The following is a 24,783-nucleotide window of genomic DNA, read 5'->3' on the forward strand; positions in this document are numbered from 1 at the left end:
TGAAGCCTGGGGTTAAGTAGAAATTCTAGGAACCATTTCAGCACAGAAATCTAAATTGTATAGCATTTGAAAATCAAGGCAGGTAGCCAGTAATTCAAAGATATGTAGGATTTGTTTTGAGGTAAGCCATATGATGAGAGACACTTTTACATGTGCTTTTGTCATACCAAGCTGCACTACAACTAAAATATAAGTATCAGATTCACCAAAATACTTGTGTTGCAGAACTAGGTTTTGTTGTCATTAAAAGTATACTACTATCATGAAACATTTTAAGGGGGAAATGTTATGTCATACCCAAGTCTGACCCCTCTTTTATTTAATAGGTTACTGGAGAGCCTGGTACAGAGGGAGAGAGAATACCAGACACTGCTGAGGCAAACACTGGAGCAAAGAATTCAAGACTTGCATCTCCTTCAGCTACAGTTGAAAACTGCTGGTAGATATGAGAATGTACATTAAATGTGTGTGATCAGTTGATAGGAATGGCTTGAGCTTTAGAACACACAACACTTTTGAGTAGAGCTTTTGAATTTGCAACAATGGAATGAATCTGATTAACCTACTTTGAATTGTTGCAGAAATTCAACCACCTCCATCTGCTCTTCAGCACTGCGTAGATCAAGAACTGATCAAGTGGTTGAAGCAACAGAAAGCCGATTCAGATACAATTGATAGGGTAAGATTAAGAGTGGGAAAGACCCTCAAAATTCATTTTCTGAATAATATTTAGAAACACTGAAATAATTTTGTCTTTCAGTTTGTTCAAGAGGATTATACACTCAGTGATGTTCTAAACCACATCACTAAAGATGACTTGCGATTCCTTAGACTCCGGTAAGGAAATGATTGCAAGATTCCAGAAGTGTTTTGACTTCCAAACAAGAGTTTGAGACACTTACTATTCTTATTTTTCTCATACAGTGGTGGTATTCTTTGCCGAATATGGAATGAAATATTAAAGCACAGAAAACTAAATAAACTCTTGGAATTGGAAGCATAACTCTTATGCCAAGTTATGAGAAATTGAAATGGGAAGAGAGCACACATTCCAACTAAGTTATTAATTACTGTACATACTGTTTATATGAAGTTATATTAAAGTCGTGTGATGATAGCCTTTTCTACTAGTATACTTAATCATGTATTTTTCCAGATGTGTAAATAATACAGTAGCTTGGAAACTGCTTGCCTTATAGACTAAAATGTAGCCTGTGCACTTTAACCACTCATAGCAAATACATAGTGTTCTAGGCATGCCAGCTGCTTTTTAAAATCAGTAATTGCTGCCTTCTGATTTAATATAAATTATTACTATGTATAAGATAAAAAAACGAGTTGGTACAAAGATTCTATGCAAAGAGTGGGGTTACAAACTCACTCTAGGTGCATATTAAAAAGGTAAAAATAAAACATGCTGAAAAAGGCTCCCTTTCGTTGCAAAATCATTTCGGATGGGGGGATGCAAATACAAAAACATACAAAAAGCTCATGGGAAATATCTGCTCAGGAAGTTTTAATATGCCTTTTTTTTACTGTACGTAAGAGGTTTCAGCTAAATAACTTTCATAAATACAGCAATCCAGAACACAATGAAGCTTATATATAAATTAATAAACAATGCTTATTGACCTTTTCTGAGCAGCTGTTTTTTAGAATTCCACACTATATAATGCTGTGTCTCATACAATGGCTACTTGCTGCCAAATGAATTTTCCCCATATACATGAGAAATAGTTTTGCTCTTATTTCTTAGAGCAGATAAAAGAATTAAAGCCCAGTATAAAATGCATTAATTTAACTGGTTGCTGGAGTGACAATTCACTTAGCCCACAGATTTATATCTAATCCACTGATTTGGGCCACGCACCTCAAAGGGTGGCTCCTTATAGTAGATATAATTGCCTAGTTCTTCCAGAGGTGGTTCAGGATCATTTGTGGCAAACTGTGCTGCGTCTTCAATCTCTTTCCTTACTTCCACATCTATTTCCTGTATGAGAAGGGGAAAATTTGTCAATGGAAACAAAAGACTCCATAGATTCCAAATACATCAAACATTATAAAACCTCAGAGTACTATTTACCTCTGTAGTACAGTGGTGCCTCGCAAGACGAAAAACTCGCTAGACGAAAGGGTTTTCTGTTTTTTGAATCGTTCCGCAAGACGAATTTCCCTATGGGCTTGCTTCGCAAGACGAAAAAACCGCAAGACGAAGAGACTCGCGGAACGGAGTAATTTCGTCTTGCGAGGCACCACTGTACATGCTGGGGTTCAAAGTAAATCCGGAAATATTTAAGCCACAGTTGCTAAGTGTTTCTGCCCTCCCTAAGATGAAATCCTGATAAGCAGTTCCTCACATGTATGCTGCACAAGGAACATTTTACCTTTTTATATTTGAACAATTAGCCAGCAAACTACCAGAATAACTTACAAGTTACCAACTGTGGCAGGACATGGCATGTTTTCATAAGCTATAGATTAGATGAAGGTGTGTAACAGCTGCTTCACTCCAGAGCAGAACACGTGTCCCATGCTGAGAGAGATTTATGACCAATCATGCTCATCAATGATCCTCACTCTTTAGTTCCACTTTGGCAACAGACCTGGGACTCTCCTAGCAAATCCACTAACCCTGTTCCTGCAGCAAATGATTTCAGCTGTAGTGACTAGCAGAATTCCAATTCAAAATTTCCCTCAACCTAAACCGGCAGGGTTGATGAAAGGGCCAACTGTGACAAATCCCATATACCAGATATCAGGACTCCTCAGAAAGTCGGGTTATAAATATGAGAAGGCAATGGCTGTGCAAATGTCATTCCCTGAGGAAACTGCCATGTTTCACTAGGCAATATAGGCCCCTATACCAAAATAGCAGTGTTTCCCAAATTTACAATAAGCATAGACACCTTCTCAGTTGAAGATAATGTGGTAGTTTAAATAACCTATTTAATCTTTAAACTGTTTTCTATAGCTAAAGAACAATGATTAGATAAAATTAAAAATTCTGCCATGTACCCTTCGGTAAACACTGCCCCACAGGATATATCCTATACCAATTCTGGCTTGCTGTAACTGATTTGAGGTGAAGACTTCCTATTGAACTACTTTTGTAAAATGATTTTCATCAAATTTGAAATGAAGGTTTATTACCTTTAGCTCTTCCACACTAGCCAAGTTGTTGTTCACCATTCTGTCCTTCAGAAGTGTAATGGGATCACTTTTGCTTCTCACTTCTTGAATTTCTTCCCTTGTTCGGTAACTGTAAAAAAAGACGAGACAATGTAACAGACTGCTGAACTGTTTGCAATAACTGCTTCTGCCAAGCACTGGTACTCTTATTGCAACAGTATACTGAGGTAAGTCTGGTATTCGCTAACAAGCATGACAAGTAATAGAGGAGAGCTTTCAGGAGCAGTTTTTACATCTGCTAATCACCAAAGCAGACTGGTCCTCTTGGCTATATTTTTTTAATGAGGGGAGTAAGCCACAAGGTAAAATAGGCATATAAGCTGGTAGCATGTAGTGGCCTGAGCATTTAAAAAATATATTATCGTTTCAGTATACTTTTTTCCAGAACAAAAAATTAAATGCACATGTCACTCTAAAAATAACTATCAACCTTCAAAGAGCATACTCCTTGTACCTCTGCATCACAGCTCTGGGCAGGGCTCCACTAACAGCAGATAGCATTAAATGCACTCGGTGCTAAGGAGAACTATCACATGTGATACACAGATGTGGGGTAGGACCACCAGCTCTCCCTCCTGGCTGTGGGCAAGGGAGGGAGAGAAAGCAGCTCCTCTTTCAGTGAGTACTTGCTACTCATGAGAGACTTTAGGCAAATTTCATGGCAAACTATTTTAGAACCACAGTATATCAATTAAACAGTCCTTATGTACTGCTACTCTTAGATATATTTTCTATGTACAGTGGTGCCTCACAAGATGAAAAGAATCCGTTCCGCGATTCTTTTCTTCTAGTGGTTTTTTTCGTCTTGCGAAGCAACCCCATTGGCGGCTAAGCGGATTAGCGCTATTAGCGGCTTAGCGGCTAAGCTGTTAAAAGGCTATTAACAGCTTAGCGGCTTTGAAAAAGGGGGGGGGGAGCGGGGGGAAATGGCGAGACTCGCAAGACGTTTTCGTCTTGCGAAGCAAGCCCATAGGGAACTTTGTCTTGCGAAGCGCCTCCGCAACGGAAAACTCTTGCGGGTTTTTCGTCTTGCGAGGCATTCGTCTTGCGGGGCACCACTGTACTATTTTATAACATGCATTTATATTTATACAGTTGAGTTTAAGAGTTTTCATCTTCGTTCAAACATACTGTGAAGAATTAAAAGCAATACAAAAAAAGGAAATGGGCATAGCAGATGTAATTAGGAATAGAACAAAATTAAGCATATGCTTAATTAAAACCTTTTAGCCAGATATTTGCCTACATTAAATTGCATATCATACCAGCTTGCAGTTTTAGTTTTTTAGGTCCCCTTTAGGAAAGCGCTATAACTGAATGGTAGCACATCTACTTTACATGCACAAGGTCACAGGTTCACTACCCAGCAGAGCCTTGTAGAGCTGGGAGAGACGCACCTGAAAATCTGGGGAGGTGCTGCCAGCCAGTGCAGCCACTATGGAGCTAGATGGAACCAATGCCCTGCCTCAGTGTTAGCCAGGTATCTATGTTCCTGTAGGTAGCTATTAACCATAATGAAGCACACAAAAAGAAAAGCAAGATAATGGAAACAATCAAGTTTCTTGGGTATTTTTCACATTTGCCTCATAAAATTTGGGTACTGTCATTATTTTTTTAGAATGGTTGTATTCATACGTAATAGCAAATCATAGTTTGCTGCTATTAGTATGACCAGGCACAAGCCGAGGGCTTATATACTCCATCTTCTTTTTCCCTTTGTGCAACCTCTTGCATAGCAACAAACCAGCTTACACACAAACTAGGATCCTAAACCAGAAGCAAGCTTGCCAATTGTGAAAGACATACACCAAAATACATGGTTTGCAGGCTATAGCTATCCAAGAGAGGAAGGGTATAAGTCCAAAGTTTACACTTCCTCTCAACAGGAGATAATGATTTGTTGTTACCTGTACAGTAACAGATAGGTAGCCGTGTTGGTCTGCCATAGTCAAAACAAAAAAATTCCTTCCAGTAGCACCTTAAAGACCAACTAAGTTAGTTCTTGGTATGAGCTTTCGTGTGCATGCACACGAAAGCTCATACCAAGAACTAACTTAGTTGGTCTTTAAGGTGCTACTGGAAGGAATTTTTTTGTTTTGTACAGTAAGTCATTCTTCAGATATTGCTTTGAATAAATAATAAAACTAGCCACAAAGGGCCAACATGCCCTTGATATTTGTTAAAAAGCCAATAATAGGGAGATAAGAGGAGACGATATAGACAGAAAACGAGGGGACATTTGAACATACAGCTATTTCCCCCATACTATCTAGAGAGGAACAGTCTGTAATGCAGAGAGAAATACCTGACTCCAGGATCACTCATGCTATGTCCATGATAACGATATGTCTGTAGCTCCATCACCATAGGACCCTGACAAAATTAAAATTCAGAGGTGTTAATAACTTAAAAATAGTGACAAAAAATTGCTGATAAGACGTCATGACAACTAATCTCAATCAATTGCGTGCATGCATTTTAGGGCTGCTGTTTAAGATCAGCTTGCTTCAGAGGGCCACAGACTGAAACGCTATCTCCTTCCTATTCCATTATCAACCCAATAAACACTGGGGGTTTTTGAAGGTTGCTTTGAGGTTCACAAGGTAATTATGGAGAACCTTCTAAACCCTGTGTTTTGGGTATACATTTTGTGAAATAAAATAGTAATATTTCTAACTTGAAAACCTCCGCTATACTTACATAATTTGTAAAGCAGGAGAGGCCCGCCACACACACAAAGCATAACTTACTTTTCCTGATCTGCAGTGGTCAGCAGCAAATTTTGTTGCTTCCCTTACAGCAAGAACATCCATGCCATCAACCTGTTGATTTAAAAAAACAAAAAGCCAATTACATTTAAGAATAAAGTTGAACTTCCTTGAATGGACACAGTATAACTTTCACATTCCTATTAAAAATGTTCTTACCCTAATCCCGGGAATATAGTCTCCTCTCTTATAGTAGTCTGTACTGGCTGCAGCTCTCTCTACGGAAGTACCCATTCCGTATCTGTTGTTCTCGCAGACAAAAATACATGGCAACTTCCACAAGGCTGCCATGTTATACGTTTCAAATATCTGGCCCTAGAAGAATAAAAGGTTTGGTACGCTTTCAGTTCTCTCATGTAGCCATCAGCCTTGAATTACACATACAGTGGATGTTCACTAGACCATGACTGTATGTACAAGCAGGAACGAACTGGTGAGCCTTGGGCTTTTGTGCTCCTCTCCCCCCCCCCCCCCAGATAGCAGGGAGAACAACTTGGACAGTTTCATTTCACTTTGCACAAAACTGGACTTATCATCCATAGCATTTACATCTCCTTTCCCCTTATGTGATTCTTACTTAACTTCTAACTACAGACTTGACGCTTGACGCTTACCTGATTGGCAGCACCATCACCATACAATGTCAGGCAAATCTCATCTTTGCCAAAGTACTTGCATGCTAAAGCAATGCCAGCTCCTAAAGGAACCTACAATGAATTGCAACATGCAAAGGTAGTCAAAAACAAAGATAATGACCAGCAGCCAACAATAATGAACCATATGATAAGATACTACTTGAGAACAGAAACACTACGATTCCAGTTCTCATCCCTGGCACTTAATATGGAAGTATACCGTGGACAACGGTATAAAAAAAAACCTGACGGATGAGACACCCAGCAGAATTAACAGGGTTACATTCACCTGACTTTCTCCCACTGAAAATCATTCATCAAGACTACCAAGCCTTTTTCTGTTTCTATCTCGGGCTAGATGCCAAGCTGCAATGGGCCTAGCTAATTAGTTCTATCCAGGAATGGATGAAATTTGGGCTGTGTTAGATTTACCTGGAAGAAATACTAGAGCCAGAACTGGGCATCCAGCATAAACTGGACATATTTAAGTCCACTAAAGTCACTGGGCTACACACCTAATTATATATGAATTACAGTGGTACCCCGCAAGACGAACGCCTCGCGAGACGAAAAACTCGCAAAACGAAAGGTTTTTTCGTTTTCGAGTTGCCTCGCAAGACGAATTTCCCTATGGGCTTGCTTCGCAAAACGAAGCTTGCCCAGGGGACAGCGGGTCTTCTCTTTTGAAGCAAGGGGCGGCGGGGAGAAGCAATCTTCTCCCCGCAGCCCCAGGTCCGGGGACAGCGGGAAGCGCTTCCCGCTGCCCCCGGACCTCTTTTGAAGCAAGGGGCTGCGGGGAGATCGCTTCTCCCCACCGCCCCTTGCTTCAAAAGAGGTCCGGGGACAGCGGGAAGCGCTTCGCGCTGCCCCCGGACCTCTTTTGAAGCAAGAGGCTGTGGGGAGATCGCTTCTCCCGGTGCTCCGAAGCCGGGCGGGGGGGAGGGAACACCTGCCCCCACCGCCCGGCTTCGGAACGCTGCTCCGAAGCGGGGCGGGGGGGCGGGAACACCTGCCCCAGCCGCCCCGCTTCGGAACGCTGCCCCGAAGCGGGGCGGGGGGGCGGGAACACCTGCCCCAGCCGCCCCGCTTCGGAACGCTGCCCCGAAGCGGGGCGGGGGGGCGGGAACACCTGCCCCAGCCGCCCCGCTTCGGAACGCTGCCCCGAAGCGGGGCGGGGGGGCGGGAACACCTGCCCCAGCCGCCCCGCTTCGGAACGCTGCTCCGAAGCGGGGCGGGGGGGGCGGGAACCTCTCACCCCGCCGCCGGGCATCGGAACGAGGTCCTGGACCTCTTCTGAAGGCAGGCGGGGGGAGCAAAGACTTCTCCGCTGCCCCGGGCGATCTTAAAATGCTGGCGGGCGGGAGCGAAGCGTTCGCTGCCGACCCCCAGCATTTTAAAATCTCCTCGGGGCAGCGGAGACTTCGCTCCCGCCCGCCAGCATTTTAAAATCGCCCCGGGACAGCAGGGGCTTTTAAAATGCTGGCGGTCGGCAGCAAAGCCCTCCTGTCCCCGGAGCTTGCGGGGCGGGAGGTGGGAAGAAGGGCTTTTCTTCCCACCGCCAGCCTTCAGAACAGCCTTCTGAAGGCTGGCAGTGGGAAGAAAAGCCCTTGTCCCCCCCCCCCCCCAGCCTTCAGAAGAGGTCGGGGGACAGACTGTCCCTGGACCTGGTCTGAAGGCGGTTTCCCTAGGAACGCATTAATTGATTTTCAATGCATTCCTATGGGAAACCGTGCATCGCAAGACGAAAAAACCGCAAGACGAAGAGACTTGCGGAACGAATTAATTTCGTCTTGCGAGGCACCACTGTAGGTTATGGCCCAGATTAAAAGCAACATATAGTCTCTTCCCAAAGAAAAATATTGTTTTTATCGGAGAGCCTTACCTGGGCTCCAACAATACCATTACCACCATAGAAGTTTTTGGCATACATATGCATTGAGCCTCCTTTGCCTTTAGCGCACCCACCTACCCGACCTGAAATGATTAAAAATGGATCTTTACCATGTGATCTGGTGTCTACTAAGTCAATAAGATTAAGATTAAGCCCCCCCCCCCCACCTCAAACTCACTAATTGGATGGATTTTAAGATGATTTCAGAATAAAGGTTAGAGTTTCATCAAAACTTATGTTCTTAGGAGGGGACACATTTACAGCACATGCTGACATATGGTAGGCATCCCAGCACAAGAATTTAGTGCACTGGTAAATTTGAATCAAGTGTAGAGAAACAAAAGCTGTACATGCAGGTATGAACCAGCCTATTGCTCCTTGGAGGAAGAGTAGAATAGGTGTGTTGCAATTCAGCAAAGTCCTACTAGGTTTCATTGTTGAGATAATAATTGAGCCTAAACCCCCCTCCATCTATGCACTATACATGCTACATAATCCCATACCTTTTCCTGTTTACATATCATTTCACTGAACACAAACCTGTGAGTTCAGCAAGGATTTCTCGAACTGAAGCACCACGAGTGTATGTAAAGCCATGAGCCCGGTAGGCAGTAATCAGGTGATCTGTTAGATTTATGCCAGCCTCAATTCCAACACAGCAAGCTTCCTATGGTAAAGAAAACATGCCTGAAAACAGTGTACAATGTGCCATTGTCCACAGGTAAGAAATAAAATGAAGAACGGTATACCAACTTTGTACCTGCAGCTCCACCACAGTTCAGGAACTGAAGAAACAGAAACAAAGACTATCTAGGGAAGATTACTGTCACAACAACATATGCATAATATGTTACATGATGCCATAGTCAAATGCTGGCAATGAAGAATCTTCAGGTTTTAGTGGAGAATATGAAAATAGAGTGATATTTAAGTGTGTGTGTGTGTGCATGATATTATGAAAAACTGTCCAGGAAATATTTCCACCAGAGCAGGAAAGATGGTTGGGGGTTGGATACCACTGCCTGGAGGCCTTCCCTTGAGAAAGACTAGGGAAGCATCACTAGCAGGGCTCAGCCAGTTCCTATCTCCTATCGTACCTGGCCCTTCTTGGGGAGATGGGGGCAGTGTGCAGAGAGGCTCTTCCTAAAAACTGGACTTTCATATAGCATGGCAGGTGTAGATCTTTCAAAGAACAGCAGGTGTTCCTTTGCTCATTACTACTGTTACGAACAAACTACCGAATATAGCTGTAATACACAGATTAATCATTCACTTTAGTTCTAACTTTAGTTCCAACAGATGGAGAAGAGTTTGGTATACACTACTCTTAAACAACAAGCTGGTACGATATGAAATATAGTTTTGTACTATTCCTAATTACATCTGCTATGTCTATGGTCAAAAGCAATACAAATTAGGAGAATGGACGTAAACATATGCTTACTTACTTAATTAAAACCTATCAACTGACCCAGTTCAGCCAGTTATTTAATCTATTTACTGCTAATATCTGGTCCTCTGTAGAGGTACAAAAGCAGAGCAAGAAAACACCAGAAAGAAAAACTATAGCTCAGTGGAAAACCCATGGCCCTTCAGGTTTTGTTTTAGTCCAACTCCCATCAGTCCAAGCCAGAAAGACCAATGGTCAAAGATGGTACAGTCACATCTGGAGGGCCACAGGCTCACCTACAGCTGGGTCACAATGTGATCTGGTCTAATTCTTTCAGAAGTAGGTGTAACTTGACAGGGCTACAATTGCTGGAATTCTTTTGAAGGAAACTTCATCAATACTCTGTGAGGATCCACAAAGTACTAGCATGGGAGGAACTACAAATGCAGCTGCCATGATGGAAGGGCTCGACCTCTTCATTCTCTGTTTTTGCAAGTACTTTTAATTCTCTGTATGGGAGAGTGGAGACATGCAATTTCTTCATGCACACCCTGCCCTATAAAAGCCTTCATTAAAATGAAGAAGACAAAAACCTAGAGGTCTTGAGCAGAAAGTCTCTTAGGCACATACCTGACCATCATATAAATGACAAAAGCCTCGAATAATCTTCTGTTTATACAACTGGTCTGCTTTCAATTCCATGCGTCGAATAGTCTGCATAGTTTTGTAATACTGCAGACCCTGCTCTCGAGTCAGAACAGCTGTGGTGGGTGGTCCTTCCTCCAAGCGATGGAGATCATGTTTCTGGTGGAAATAAGATAAAAAAGTCAGGGGAGGGGTTTCCATACCAAAATGATTATTTAATCTTACTGGTTGCAGACTAGTCCTGAAGAAAATCAGAGTAACACTTTCTTAGCTAATACTACTCCATATTTCCCCTGCCTTTTCCTACTGTGCCCATGTGGCCAAGGCTCTAGTATGAAAGTATCACAGAGCATAAAGACATAGTTGGTAGGTGCTCTGGAACCACCATGGTAAAAGCTAGTAACTTCATTGACTGGGACCTCCAATTCTCTTAGGATGCTTGATAAGCAGGGCAATCCTAGCCTGTTTTAGGATTAGAGTACCTTCAAAGAAAGGGCAAAATATTTGGGTCTCTTCTGCTCAGGGCAGCGGGAGACTTAATGGGGGACACGACAACAATTTATAAACCTATGCAGGAGGTGGATAAACCAAGGGAAATCTTGCTGACACGGGACAGAACTATCATCCAACAAACTGATAAACAGGGCAGACCACAGAAACTATTTCCTTACAAAATATGTAATTAATTTTTGGTATTGGCAAAGTATGGCAATAACTACTTGCTTTAGATGTAATTAAAATGTGTGCTATAAAAAATGGGTATTGATCCTGTGGGCACCATGATGCCTTTGAGGTCAAAAGTTAACCACTCTCATTGGATGCCAAGGAGAGTGGTTAACTTTTGCTCCTTTGAAAAGTATACAGAGCTGAAGCAGGAAGTTGGAAGAGTGATGAACTTTTCCATTTCCTCTTTCAGCTTTATGCGCTTTTCAGACCTCAGATTAATTATCCTGGATCTAGCTTTTACACAGATCCCCTGGAAAGATGAAGTATAAATGTGTGCTATTCATTCTTTCTTTGTACATGTATGTGTTCATGTGTGTAACTGATGGAAATTCGTGACTGCTGGGGAAAGGAGAGGGGTGTATAGCACTCACTCTGGTGATCTATGATTTATATATTATAAGAAAATCAGGGACTGGGGAAGTCTTGCTTTAAAAAAAATTGTTTAAAAATCCAAGCCTATTTCAGTGTGAAAGACAATACTTGAATAGCACGGTAATATCATTTGATTTGATTGTATTATGTCATGATATTGGAGTTTTTTGTGAAACAGCAAACTTATTTCCTGTAAACTGCTTTGAGTGTTGCAAGTAGCCTTACATAAAAATTATTTATTTATTTATTTAATTTGTAGCTCTCAGGGCAGTTCACAATATAAAAACAAAACATACATGATAAAAACAAGAACAAAAAACTACAAACCTTCCTCCCCACACCTCATTCCACAAACACATTTAAAGGGGTATAGGATGTTAATCAGCCCAATGCCTGGTTGAAGAGCACCTGGCACCTAGAGGTGGATAATGAAGGTACCAGCCAAATCTCCCTGGGCCGAGCATTCCACAAATGGGGAGCTACTGCAGAAAAGGCCGGTTCTCATGTTACCACACCCTCCAGACCTCTCACAGAGGAAGCACACAAAGAAGGGCTTCAGATGATGATCTGAGAGTCCAGGTAGGTTCATATGAGAGATGTAGTCCTTGATGTATTGCTGTCCAGAGACATTTAAGGTTCTAGAGATAAAAACTAGCATTTTGAATTGGGCTCAGAAACTAACTGGCAGCCAGTGCAGTCGTCCTAGGATCAGTGTAATATGCTCAAATCTTCTTGTCCCAGTGAGTAACCTGGCTGCCGAATTCTGCACCAGCTGAAGTTTCCCCTGTTTCTCTCCCAAGAGAAGTCATTATATGTTGACCATAGCAGTTTCTGTGCCAAAACTGGGCCTAAACCCTGATTGAAAAGGATCTAGAAAATCAGTTTTCTCCAAGAGCATCTGAATCTGGTCTGCAACCAACCACCCAAGAATCATGCCTAAGAACATGATATTAGCAATTGGCTGGTAGTAACTTAGATTTTCCCATTCCAAGGAGGGTTTACCACTGCCTTCTTCTGTACCAGCTCCATCTGGTACACAGGCTGAGACCCTATCTGCCCGCAGACTGTCTCGCCAGAGTGGTGCATGCTCTAGTTATCTCTCGCTTGCACTATTGCAATGCGCTCTATGTGGGGCTACCTTTGAAGGTGACCCAGAAACTACAACTAATCCAGAATGCGGCAGCTAGACTGGTGACTGGGAGCGGCCGCCGAGACCATATAACACCGGTCTTGAAAGACCTGCATTGGCTCCCAGTATGTTTCCAAGCACAATTCAAAGTGTTGGTGCTGACCTTTAAAGCCCTAAATGGCCTCGGTCCAGTATACCTGAAGGCGTGTCTCCACCCCCATCATTCTGCCCGGACAATGAGGTCCAGTGCTGAGGGTCTTCTGGTAGTTCCCTCGCTGCGAGAAGCCAAGTTACAGGGAACCTGTACAGGAAGCCTTGTTTAGGGAAGCTTTTAATGTTGAACAGATTATTGTATTTTAATATTTTGTTGGAAGCCGCCCAGAGTGGCTGGAGAAACCCAGCCAGATGGGCAGGTATAAATAAATTATTTATTATTATTATTATTATTATTATTATTATTATTATTATTGAAGGCAGGGGCTGCCCCCTCTCACAAGGAGGCATTAAGCACCTCCTTAGCCCAGCCAGATGTCCTTTCCCTGCTAGTTTTTATCAGCCACGAGGGCAAGGGTCCAGAGCATAAGTGGTCACTCTGAACGAGACCTTGTCCACATCCCCCAGTCTTACTGACTTGTAAATTATAAATTATGTAAGAAACACTATATACATTAGCATTTTTAAAAGTAATCAAGCTGCTTACCTTAATTTCAAATGTAGCCTCACTTGCAAAATCTGCATAATTACGAGATGCAACAACTACACGGGCAACCTTTTAAAGATAATAAAAATATGGCTGTTAGTTTTAAGACACTTTTGTTTTTTAAAGATGTTCATGCCTTCACAAGATAGAGAAGATTCCAACTTCAACATACAACACATTTTACATGATTGCAGACTGCAATGTATGCTCCAGAAACAATGTTTCTACACGCAAAGGAATTACACACCAAGTATCATCCTGTATGATCTTGTCACACTTCTAAAACCGCATAAAAGTTTAAACATGTATGCTTACAAACACCGAACAGCTAAGGTTCAAACAAGCTGCTCTGTGACCTCACTCCACACATGGGCACAGGTGCACAAACTCCGTATGATCTGCTGGCCATGATGCAAAAGTCACCAGTTCAGAGCAAGCAGGGTGAAAGCCCAACCCCTTTGATCCTTTCCTGACAAAGAATACATTCTCCGCCTGATCCATGCTCTGCCCAAAATTTCCCATCTGTTTGTTCTTCTCAGTACTGTTCCTTCTGGCTAGACTTCTCTCAAGACTCTGGTCCCAAAGTTCTGCTATGGGTTTTCTCTTTAACCCTTCAAGCTTTACTTGATCATTTTCATGTTTAAAAATTGATGTTACTTAGTTAAACACCAGTGTTTCAGTGCTCAGATTCAAATAAAAATCTGGCAACCCTTAATGCAGAAGAGAGAATAGCATCCTGTGCAACACACTGCCAGAGGAATAAGTCACACTCCGTGCTTGAGCTTTTTAAAGAAGTGGGCAGGAAAGAGAGAGGACTTATGATTAAGGGAGAAAAGTGAAATAGCAAGGATAGCAAATCTTTTTCAGGACAAGGGCAGCATTGACTCATAGTCAACCCTTCAGAGCCTACATGTCAAAGTGGGCACGGCAAATTTAATTTTAAAAGACGAAGAAAAGATGGATTTTAGTGGATCCTTTTGGCACATAGTGGTACTTGTAGGTACTGTTAATTTAAAAAATGTATAAAAAAACTACCCTTAATTTATATTTAAATAATATTTCTTTTAAAATGAACCAGTTGGGGGCCTTGGACAGCCACAAAAAACCCTTTGGCACCACAGCGCACACTCATAAAAGCAGAAGTTTTTAATTTCTTTTTTTAAAGACAAAACAAGTCCACAAAAGAACCCTCCAGGGGTTAGTCACCCCTGCTGTATACGGTGCTGGAGCAGGGTAGAAAGAACTGGTCATCATACGACAAGATGCGTACTCAACATAGTAAAGGTAAAGGTACCCCTGCCCATACGGGCCAGTCTTGACAGACTCTAGGGTTGTGCGCCCATCTCACTCAAGAGGCCGGGGGCCAGCGCTGTCCGGGGACACTTCCGGGTCACGTGGCCAGCGTGACATCGCTGCTCTGGCGAGCCAGAGCCGCACACGGAAGCGCCGTTTACCTTCCCGCTGGTAAGCGGTCCCTATTTATCTACTTGCACCCGGAGGTGCTTTCGAACTGCTAGGTTGGCAGGCGCTGGGACCGAGCAACGGGAGCGCACCCCGCCGCGGGGATTCGAACCGCCGACCTTTCGATCGGCAAGCCCTAGGCACTGAGGCTTTTACTCACAGCGCCACCCGCGTCCCTGTACTCAACATAGGTAATTTATTAATAAACCACAGCTGATGTTGTGTGAGAGTACTGGCGGTGTAGTGGTGAGTGTTGGACTAAAACTGGGGAAACCTGGATTTAAATTTCCACTCAGCCATAAAGTGCCCTGGGTAATCTTGAACTAGTCTCCATCAGTAAGCATAATCTTTTGGTGAGATTCACATGGAAGGGTGGAAAAAACAACATAAGCGTACTAGACCTCCATAAAGGGAGAAATAAACATGTCACAAATAAAATAAGGGTAAATAATTAAATGTGTTGGCTTTTGTGCTTTAAGTTCATGTTTAGGGAATTCAATCTGCAGGCAACTACACTGTTTAAGTTGCAGTAAATATTTTTTGTATATTAGGTCATAGTCATAGTCAGTTCATTTATACAGTATACCTCATTTCACAAAGATTTCTGTTCAAAGATGTTCACATAATTGTCTAAATACAATACTAAACCAACCATAATTCAAAATTAAAAGAAAGAACTAGTCACAAGGAATCAAAGATGAATAGCAAAAGCATGAGGATAGACACAGAGGAAAAACTGGACTAGGAAAATCCAGGGGCCTGGGGGAATTTGAAATAGAAGAGGCATATCATAGCAGCAAACAAGCACTGTTTACTAGGTGTATTATAGCAGTAGGTGTCACTGTTCTATCTGCATAATTGGTATGGAAGGAAAGAAGAATTAAGGAACAAAGTTGGACACGCTAAAGGTAAAGGTAAAGGTACCCCTGCCCGTACGGCCCAGTCTTGACAGACTCTAGGGTTGTGCGCTCATCTCACTCTAGAGAACGGGAGCCAGCGCTGTCCGCAGACACTTCCGGGTCACATGGCCAGCGTGACAAAGCTGCTCTGGCGAGCCAGTGCAGCACACACAGAAACACCATTTACCTTCCCGCTAGTAAGCGGTCCCTATTTATCTACTTGCACCCGAGGGTGTTTTCGTACTGCTAGGTTGGCAGGCGCTGGGACCGAGCAACGGGAGCGCACCCCGCCGCGGGGATTCGAACCGCCGACCATGCGATCGGCAAGTCCTAGGCGCTGAGGTTTTACCCACAGCGCCACCCGCGTCCCGTTTACTAGGTATATTATAGCAGTAGGTGTCACTGTTCTATCTGCATAATTGGTATGGAAGGAAAGAAGAATTAAGGAACAAAGTTGGACACGCTAGAATAGGTAATATTCTTCCCTTCTTTAAATATTGTACAAAATCTAGGGAACTATGCAGTATATATTATCACCAGTGCTCCCACTGATTAAAGCTGTGTTATGACATATAAATGCAAACAATGATTGGCAGTGATCCTCATGCCATGTAATGTCCACGCCTGATAGGCAGACAGTCGAGTTTTTTTACAATCAGTTGTACAGCAGAGGTCACTAGCATGCGGCCCTCTAGATACCACTGGGCTATTTTTCCTTACTTCACTGATTGCCCATGCTGGCTCATGGGAACTGAGAGTCTCAATAACATATGGACAGCTGCAGTTTAGCCACCCCTTTTACAGAGCCATAACTAAATGACAGTAGAACATATGACTACAGGAATCATTATGAGGAATTTAAGGGAGGTCACAACACCTTGTGCAGAGTGAGAAAAAAATATTGCTTTATGATTTCATGAAGTCTAGGACCTTTTTCAATAGGCTAACCAGAAATATTTAATAGCTAAAGGATTGCTTGTATATTTTAACAATCCCCGATTAGTTTCTATGGTAGCCATTCTTAAGGTTTTCCTCTGTGGTAGGGAAAGAACTTTCTTTTTTAAAATATAAAGTGACATTTATGCAATGTGAGGCAGTGTCCAGCTGGCACAGCATGATGTCAAAACTAGCATTCATGATTTATTTCTCCTAAGCCAAAAAGAAATCTTGCTTTTTGATTCTGACTTGCATAGAGTAATAAGTGCTGGTTTGAAACTATGCTTTATGATTGGTCCCCACTCAAGAAGAGGAAAAGCTCAAGCTGCATGCACTAGAACAGTGTTTCCCAACCTTGGGCCTCCAGCTGTTTTTGGACTACAACTCCCATCATCCCTAGCTAGCAAGACCAGTGGTCAGGGATGATGGGAATTGTAGTTCAAAAACAGCTGGAGGCCCAAGGTTGGGAAACACTGCACTAGAACATAACTAGTATTATTACAGTTCTTAACCACCATTCATTCTAGGATGGTATAAACCTAAGAATAATTAAGAAAAAATCATCACTGAACAATTCAGCAGTGGATAACAGAAATGCCATATTAAGTTAACACTTCCTACACTAAATGTAGGTGGTTTGTTTATTGTTTATTTATCTTATTCCCCACTCCACTACTGTCCCCTCTAAAGAATTAATAATATGGAGATGCAGTAAAAAACTTTATTACAGAGAAAAGAATCTGTGGCCCTCCAGAGGTTGTTTTGACAACAGCTCCCACCATTCCCAACCATGGGTCACACTGGCTGGACTGACTGCAGGAGGAAGTCCAACAGCACCATATACAAATATGTAAATATATTTGTAAGTGAATAAGCTGCTTACAGATAAACAATGCTTCTTTGATTAGTGTTGCATGTGAACACAAAAAGAAAACCAGTCAGAATGACAGGCAGAACTTTTTATTTATTTATCAAATTATGTATTGTCAGTTAAAATGCAGAAATAACATACAAGTAATATAATTGTGGGGTCTTACCTCACTAACAGCTCCCTAGAGCAGCAGAATTGGGATGGGTGGGGAAACAAAACAGAAAATTATGTCAGATACTATCACAAATCTTGGGGGAAATATTGCCCATGAACCAATTAGGAGCATCAAATTTTAATTCTTGTTTTTTAATTAGGCCTATTTACTTTTATTCAGCAGTGGAATCTTCTCTATGTGAAACAGATTGAAAAACAAACTTGAAAATGTTAATCTAATTTTGTAGTATGCCAGTTCAACAGAATAAAGGCCAATACTTTTAAAGCAATAAGAGGTGTCTCTTACATAGTAACTGCATACAACACCTCTGCAATACTGTCTGTCTTTGTGATCATCTACATTACAAGCAAACTATAACACAGAAATGCATCTTGTGCAAATAAGTCATGATGTGTGAAGTATCTTTTAGCCAAAGCTTCCACATGTTGGGCTGCTAGAAAATAAAGGAATCTAAGGGAAAATTCCTTTGTAACCTTTATGTAGTTTAAAATTTGTTGCCAAGTATAAAACTGACATCTAGAGTGTGCATTATTCAAAGCAAAACCCCATTGTAAACTTCTGGCAGGAAAGAAAACCCACCCAGATTGCACATGTATAAAAATGTTGAGCACTATTTGAGTACCTATTCTCATCGTGTTACATGTGCAAATTGCACATCTGTAAGTAAGTGCAATGATTGGCCTGAATGGTACGTTATGGTATGCCAAAGCTCACAAGTACAGTAAAATAATTAGATTATCTTGTCTTCTGTATTATGGGTGGGAAAAAGTGAATTATAAATATTATGTGCTTAGTCAGAAACTTCAATGGCACTTGCTCCTAGCTAAGTAGGTAGAGGTTTACAGTGAATTGTAAAGGAACTGAGATAGAAAAGGAAAGCCTCCCTGACAAAGGTACTCTTGAGCAAACCATGATCCTGATTGACTTCAACATCCATGCTGAGGCTAGTCTGGGACCAGTTCAGATTTCATAACTTCCAGGGACTGTATCAGCTTGTTACCAGCTTGACACACACAGCAGGATATACCCTTGACTTGATTTTTGTCCCAAGTGGGGTGAGGGGTGGTCTGAAAATGTGTGGGGTGTGTGTCAGAGCAGCTATTTCCCATTGCAGTGGTGGGGGAATCACAGAGGTTTATGGAGGCTTATGGATACTGATTCCTGAATGCTTTAGGTGACTTCCTAATGGATAGAGTAGATGATCCCGTTGAGGCTCTCATCTCACTGTGGAATGACAAGAGAAGGGCTGGGATAAGAGCACGCCTGAGTGCCCTCTCCAGTAGTATGGAGCCCACAATATTGCCTGGCATTCTAGTGAGCTGTGAGGCTGGATGACAGCAAGAGTACTGTATTAGAGAGACATGCAGCAATAAGAGCAGTAAATAAGTCCTATTATGTCCTCATATAAATCAATGGAGAAATCCAAGATTTTAACGTAGCTGGAATTAAGTGTATCCATTTCCCTCAATTCACTGAAAGTGCCCTAGAAAAAGACAAAAGCCAGAGCTGAGTTGAGTGTGTAAGCTAGAAGCAGGGGAAAGAAGCAGACTGAAACCTTTGAGAGAGAGATGCATGCTTGATTTCAAGGCTGTGGCTATGGGAGAAAAAAGACCTTCTTGGGGTGTTAATGCTGTCAACCCCTCCATCATAGGCTTAGGGTGTATATATGTGTAAATAAACCATCTATCATAAATACACCACAGTCTGCTATCCCTCATGGGTAAGAGCCTGGAACTTCACACCACTCAGAGATTGGGGTGGTGTGCATCAATAAATACAGTTCATTGCCCCCATACTGCAGATAGAAAAGGGCTGTGGTTGAGTGTGACTTTTGAAAGTCATGCTCACAAAGACCCAGCTTTAAGCAGTCTTAGGCACCCCTGTAGTGTTGTCCAAATGTAGACCTCTATTGCATGTGGGGGGGTGAGGTTGAAGCAGAGAGAGAGGGGGGGGGGAGAGAGAGAGATTACAACAGCCCTGCAGTGCAGTCTAGTACAGTATTATATACTTGTCGTGGCAGGAGGGGAGAACGCGGTTTCAGTTGAGAGAATGATTTATAGCAGTCCTGTAATGCGGTTCTTCCTCCCGTTCATTCTTTTTGCACGTGAATTAAGCGGCAACAGAAGAGCAGAGACACCTGTCGTCTATGCTTAGGTCACATTAGTGGGGTTGGGAGCTGAAATTAATGCTGATATATTTCACATCTGGCTCCCTTTGGTTTTGAGATAGTACATGGGTAGAGGAGTCTAAAAAGCCAGGGACACAAATAGAAGAGGCTTCCTTTGGTCAGAATCGAGTACATATACACTCCCAAAGTTAAGGCTGGATACTTTTGGTAAATGAGCCACTATAGCCACTAGTGGGCAGTGAAAATTTGTGTCCCGGGCTTTTTAGACTCACCTGAAACCAAAGGGGCGCGCTGGTTGCGAGATGTGTGGGTGTTTTTTGTTTTTCCCAGGCCTCCTACTCCTATGGAAACTGGAGACACGCTGCAGAATTCTACTGCGGGGCCCACGATAACCCGACGGACAACACGCACCGCAATGGAGGACACAGTGGGGAGGGGGGTTATTAAGAAAAAGAGAAGAATAAGGCGCCCAAGGAGCTTCCGGAGGTTCACTCGTTGAAATGCAACCGCTGCGAAATACGAGGCTCTTGTACCATCTGCACCTGACCCGCGCGCGCGAATTCGCCACGAGGCCTCGGTCCCAAGGGGCTCGCGCTCTATTCCTCTCGCGAGGCCTCCCCGCCGAGAGAGGAGGAGGGAGAGAAATAACGGTCATTTCGCAGCTGGCGCTCGAGGATAGCCACCCCCCCACCCCCGCCTCGAGACAATGTGGGGAGGGAGCGGCAAGCTTCCAAATACTGGAGGGCCAGCCGCCGCCCTTCCCTCACGACCTTCCGTCCCCAGTACCTCACTCACCGGTCTGTGAGCAGCCGGGCCTTGCAGCAGGCGAGAGAGCGCGGCCAGCATCTTGCGCATGGGGTGCTGAGTGGTCGCCGCTGAAACCCGGCACCCGCGTCCCGGGTTCAAGCCCTCTGGGGCGCTACAACGAAGGCCGGCAAGTCTCCTTCAGGCGTCTGCCTTCATGCCCCGCCTTCCTCCGCCGCGCCCTGGCTGACTAGCAGCTTGCCCGGAGTGTCAGCTGAGGAGGTCGCTCTCGCTCTCCCTCTAGCGGCTGTTGCCGCCGCGATAAGAGGCCGACAGACGCAGTTCCCGGAGGTTCCCTCTTTCCTGAGGGGAAACCAGATTATATAATTATTACGTTTTCTTGGGTTTGGTTTTAAACCGAACGGCCAGAAGCGTCGTTTAAAGGGACTGCTCTAATAATGAACAATATTAAAAGGGACTTGTGCACTGCACAGGGAGAGCGTCCCTGATCAGGGCCAGCGCTTTGGTTAGGGAGGCCACGATCCTAAACACTAACCTTGGAATTATCCCCATCGAATTATTAAAATAAATGCTGTTAAGATGCTGTCGCAAAAGTTTATTAAGAGTAGACCCACTGAAATTAATGGACCCAAGTTAGCCACGCCCATTAATTTGAGTGGGTCTACTCTTGAGTAAAAGGTCGTTGAATGTAACCCTGGCCTAGACCATTGAGACAGGCGTCAGAATGGCCCTTGAAGGGTTGGCCACTTCTGAACTTGGCCTGCTGGCCAGATGCAAATCCCCACCTCTGCAGTAAAAGTCCTGAGATTATGAAAACAAAAAGGGGAATTGGTGTGATTGGCTGAAGGCTCTCCTCCTCCTTCTCCACTACTTAAGCAATGTGCTGCAGGGTGTGTGCATCTTTAGCAGTGACCCTTATTTTGGGAGCAGTAGTGTTATGAGTAGGGCTGTGCCAAATGTTCAAACCGGCATTTTCCACATAAAGGGGTGGGTGGGAGTTAGATCAACTACTGCCTTCCAGGGCTCCCCCTTTCTTGCCTACAGTTCTTTTATAGCAGTTGCTGCCTGTTCATTCTATTATTGGTCCCCCTCCTTCCCATCTCCCTTCTAGGGGATGCATAATATATATGCATGAACTACAAGGCCAGCTCAAGACACAGCTAGTGGAACCCCTCACCACCCAAATTCCCAAGGCTGTTCAAATTATTTTGGCACCTAAGAAAAAAACCACCCCAAGTACTTTGCCCCACATTGGCAGTAAGAGTACAGTAATAATACATTAAGTCACTAACAGTTCACTGCCCTTTTATGACACCAAAAATCAGCTGCCTCGCCCAGCCTAATGTGAGCCTAGAAAATCTGCAATCCATCCAAGAGAAAAACAACTCCCAGCCTGTGCAGGTGTGCCACCTGCAGAGTGCTCAGCAAGCAGTTGGTGTTCTCTTGAAATATGGCACCCAGTAACAAGCCAGCAAGCAATATGCTTCAGTACAAGAGAAAGTTAGCTCCTGGTCAGCAAGTACTCAGTTTCTGAGAGGGAAGCATGCTTTGCTCCTCTCCCAAGATTGGCCATCAGCAAAGCAAAGGCTGTGTCAGCTACAAATGAGAGACAGTAAGACAAAAGACTAGTAGTTTTGGTTTAGGGTTGTGTCCGTTTTGCAAGCTTTGGGGAGCGCAGAGCACAAGGTGGGCTGTCTGTTTTATGCTGCAGAGAGGGTCAGACACAATGTTTGAGGTCTCTTGGAATCTGACGCTGCAAGCCATCCAGATTCCATCAAGGGGTAAGGCTGTTGATATGTGTAAATAAATCATATATAATAAAGACACCACAGTCTCCACTGTGCCTCATTGTCCAAAAGGAAACATAGTCCCTGGGTAAAGTGTGTCTGCAAATCCTGGAATTTCACACTGCTTATGGCAATTGCGGATGGCATGTGACAATATTTTCTGCACAGGAAACTGCTTATATTTTGAAAATTCAAAGAGAACTGAGTTTTCATGTAAATAAAGTAGTTAACAGAAATTACTTCTATAAATAAAACAACATACATTACAACTGAAAACTGCTAGGAGTGCAATTTTTTTTAAAGTGTTTGCTGAAGTCACAGAAAATCTTATTTTTAAACAATAGCTTAACTGTGGCGTTGAAAAGAACTGACATGACATTAGGATTAGTGTTACAATAAACGTGTGGGATTCATGTTCTAATAGCGGTTACTCTGTAACTTGGCACTTCACATAACTGAAACTGCCAGGAAAAGGTAACTATATACATGTTGGAATTCAGTCATTAGTAACGTAATGTTAAAGTGCTGCACAAGTATATGCTAGTGCTAATAGGGCAGGAATGTCAATATGATAAATGACCAAAGGGGGAGATTTGGAAAAGCAGCAGAATATTTTTCAAACAATCATCATGATACTCCCAGCTGAAAGTAACTGTTTGGTGCAACGTTTAATTGTTGAGCAAGAATGCACTGCCATGTGTTAGTTTAGTATTACTGCACCCAAAGGACTATATGAGGTAAAATGGTCATTGTTTTCAATAATCCAGGGTGGGAACACCATCATGTTTTGGATGAACTTAGTCCTCTGGCTGAAACATCATAACAGAAAATATATTCCTCTTTTTAAAAATCACATTTCCCATTCTTTGAAATTACTTAATTGCTTTAAAAAATCATACTGCTTACTACTTAAGACTTTGGCTGTGTCCACAGAAGTAGTTACATCAGGTTAGGGGGGGGGAAATCATTAAAATGCTTTTGATTCTTTTCTGTTCTGATGGAAAGCCAAATCATATGATCACACTGTGTGGCCTTTTGCTTGTTTTCCAAACTGTAGTAAACAAATTGTCTGGAAAACAGATTACTGTGAATCACTGATTATAATGGATCACTCTTCAGCAGACCAAGTTGTGGACATGGTGGCATACAGAATTCTAGTGTGTATGCATTACCAAATTATCCAGATTACGTATTTGTTATATGCAATGCTATTTTTCTAGAAAAAGAGGTGCCAGAACTCACCACAAATACCTCCCTTATTCTCTTAGAATGGCAATGGCACCCACCTGAGAGGTGCTGCAAGCCCTGGTTATATGGTGGACACAATACAGTCCTTTCTCCCTTCCACCACCCTTTTAAGTGAAAACAAAATTTCCTCTCTACACAAACAAAATGATGTATCAGGCACACCATATGGTGGCACTATGACTTAAGGAATATAGTTTTCCTTTCATTGTTCAGATGCCCTCTTCAAGTGGTTATTAAAGCACAGCTAATAATAACAACAGCAGTAATTCATGTGCTATAGGTTGCTTGGTTACTTGAAAAAATTAGTATTACAACATTATTAATGAGACCGCCCAAGAACAAACTTCTTTCAGGGCAAAGGGTGTGGTTGTTTAGTTGTAACAAGCATTTAAAGTTTGTATTCTTCCTTCCTCCTTTTTTGAAGGTACAGTTAAAATAATAAAACCACTTTTATTTGTCTTTCCCAGACATTCAGTGCCTCCAAGCAGGTGCAAGTTTTATCCTTATCAAGAGGTGATGTTTTCAGGATTACTTTTCCAACCCTTGTTTGTTTGCTGCATTTATGTACCATCTTTTTCTCCATGAAGCTCAAGGAGGCTTACATGGTTCCTCCCCTGTCTAATTTAACCCCCACAATAACTCTGTGAGGTGGGCTAGGCCGAGAGTGAATGACTGGGCCAAGGTCACCCAGTACACTTCATGGCTGTGTGGGGATTTGAACCCTGGTCTCCAGGTTCTAGTCCAACCCTTTAACCACTGCACCACACTGGAATAACAGTGACCAGACTCTTCCTGTTAGTGCTGCATCTGAGCAGATTTACGTAAATTCCCTAATGTCTGCAGACCAGACAATGAATGTTCAATGTGCTAATACATCATACGTCTCAAAAGTGGAACTGGTGCACAGTTATACAAAAACTAAGCTAGACGGGGCTTGAGATACAGCACTTTTTAAAATCCAGCAAGTCACAACTTTGTTTACAGGGCATCATGTGTTGCTTGCTGGCTGAAAGAATTCCCTCACTTTCAGAATGAATCAGTCAAAATGAATGGATAGATCTAAACAAG

The 24,783-nt window shown here is 42.8% G+C and overlaps 2 protein-coding genes across 4 annotated transcripts in view; one reads left to right on the forward strand and one right to left on the reverse strand.

Moving 5' to 3' along the window:
* MAP3K15 (mitogen-activated protein kinase kinase kinase 15) overlaps nucleotides 1-1,426 on the forward strand; it is a 60,067-nt gene extending 58,641 nt beyond the window's left edge. For both annotated transcript variants that reach the window (XM_077927473.1, XM_028727562.2), the window contains 4 exons: nucleotides 327-439; nucleotides 582-679; nucleotides 761-837; nucleotides 925-1,426. In XM_077927473.1, the coding sequence (XP_077783599.1) occupies nucleotides 327-439; nucleotides 582-679; nucleotides 761-837; nucleotides 925-1,003 (367 nt within the window). In that variant the 3' untranslated portion in view covers nucleotides 1,004-1,426. The remainder of the gene's footprint in view (nucleotides 1-326; nucleotides 440-581; nucleotides 680-760; nucleotides 838-924) is intronic.
* Nucleotides 1,427-1,489: 63 nt separating this feature from the next.
* Nucleotides 1,490-20,902, reverse strand: PDHA1 (pyruvate dehydrogenase E1 subunit alpha 1). 2 transcript variants are annotated; one of them, XM_028727564.2, is made up of 12 exons: nucleotides 20,711-20,902; nucleotides 17,779-17,793; nucleotides 13,446-13,514; nucleotides 10,504-10,677; nucleotides 9,024-9,150; nucleotides 8,475-8,566; nucleotides 6,572-6,664; nucleotides 6,117-6,272; nucleotides 5,940-6,011; nucleotides 5,495-5,562; nucleotides 3,151-3,259; nucleotides 1,490-1,990 (listed from the first exon to the last, which is right to left on the reverse strand). In XM_028727564.2, the coding sequence occupies exons 1-12, from the start codon at nucleotides 20,768-20,770 to the stop codon at nucleotides 1,826-1,828; spliced, it is 1,200 nt and encodes a 399-aa protein (XP_028583397.2). In that variant the 5' UTR covers nucleotides 20,771-20,902; the 3' UTR covers nucleotides 1,490-1,825. The 2 variants fall into 2 exon arrangements, with proteins under 2 accessions (XP_028583397.2, XP_028583398.2); XM_028727565.2 differs by lacking the exon at nucleotides 17,779-17,793.
* Nucleotides 20,903-24,783: the final 3,881 nt, after the last annotated feature.

Source organism: Podarcis muralis, chromosome 4 (genome assembly GCF_964188315.1).
Source record: "Podarcis muralis chromosome 4, rPodMur119.hap1.1, whole genome shotgun sequence".
Classification (NCBI taxonomy): Eukaryota; Metazoa; Chordata; class Lepidosauria; order Squamata; family Lacertidae; genus Podarcis; species Podarcis muralis.

Coding starts and splice junctions, on each gene's coding strand:
- PDHA1 (XM_028727564.2), bottom strand. CDS start 20,770: ATGCGCAAGATGCTGGCCGCGCTCTCTCGCCTGCTGCAAGGCCCGGCT. Junction 9,151..10,503: donor GTCATTTATATGATGGTCAG/GTATGTGCCTAA, acceptor TCTTTACCATAG/GAAGCTTGCTGTGTTGGAAT. Junction 3,260..5,494: donor ATGAGTGATCCTGGAGTCAG/GTATTTCTCTCT, acceptor CTTTTTTTACAG/TTACCGAACAAGGGAAGAAA.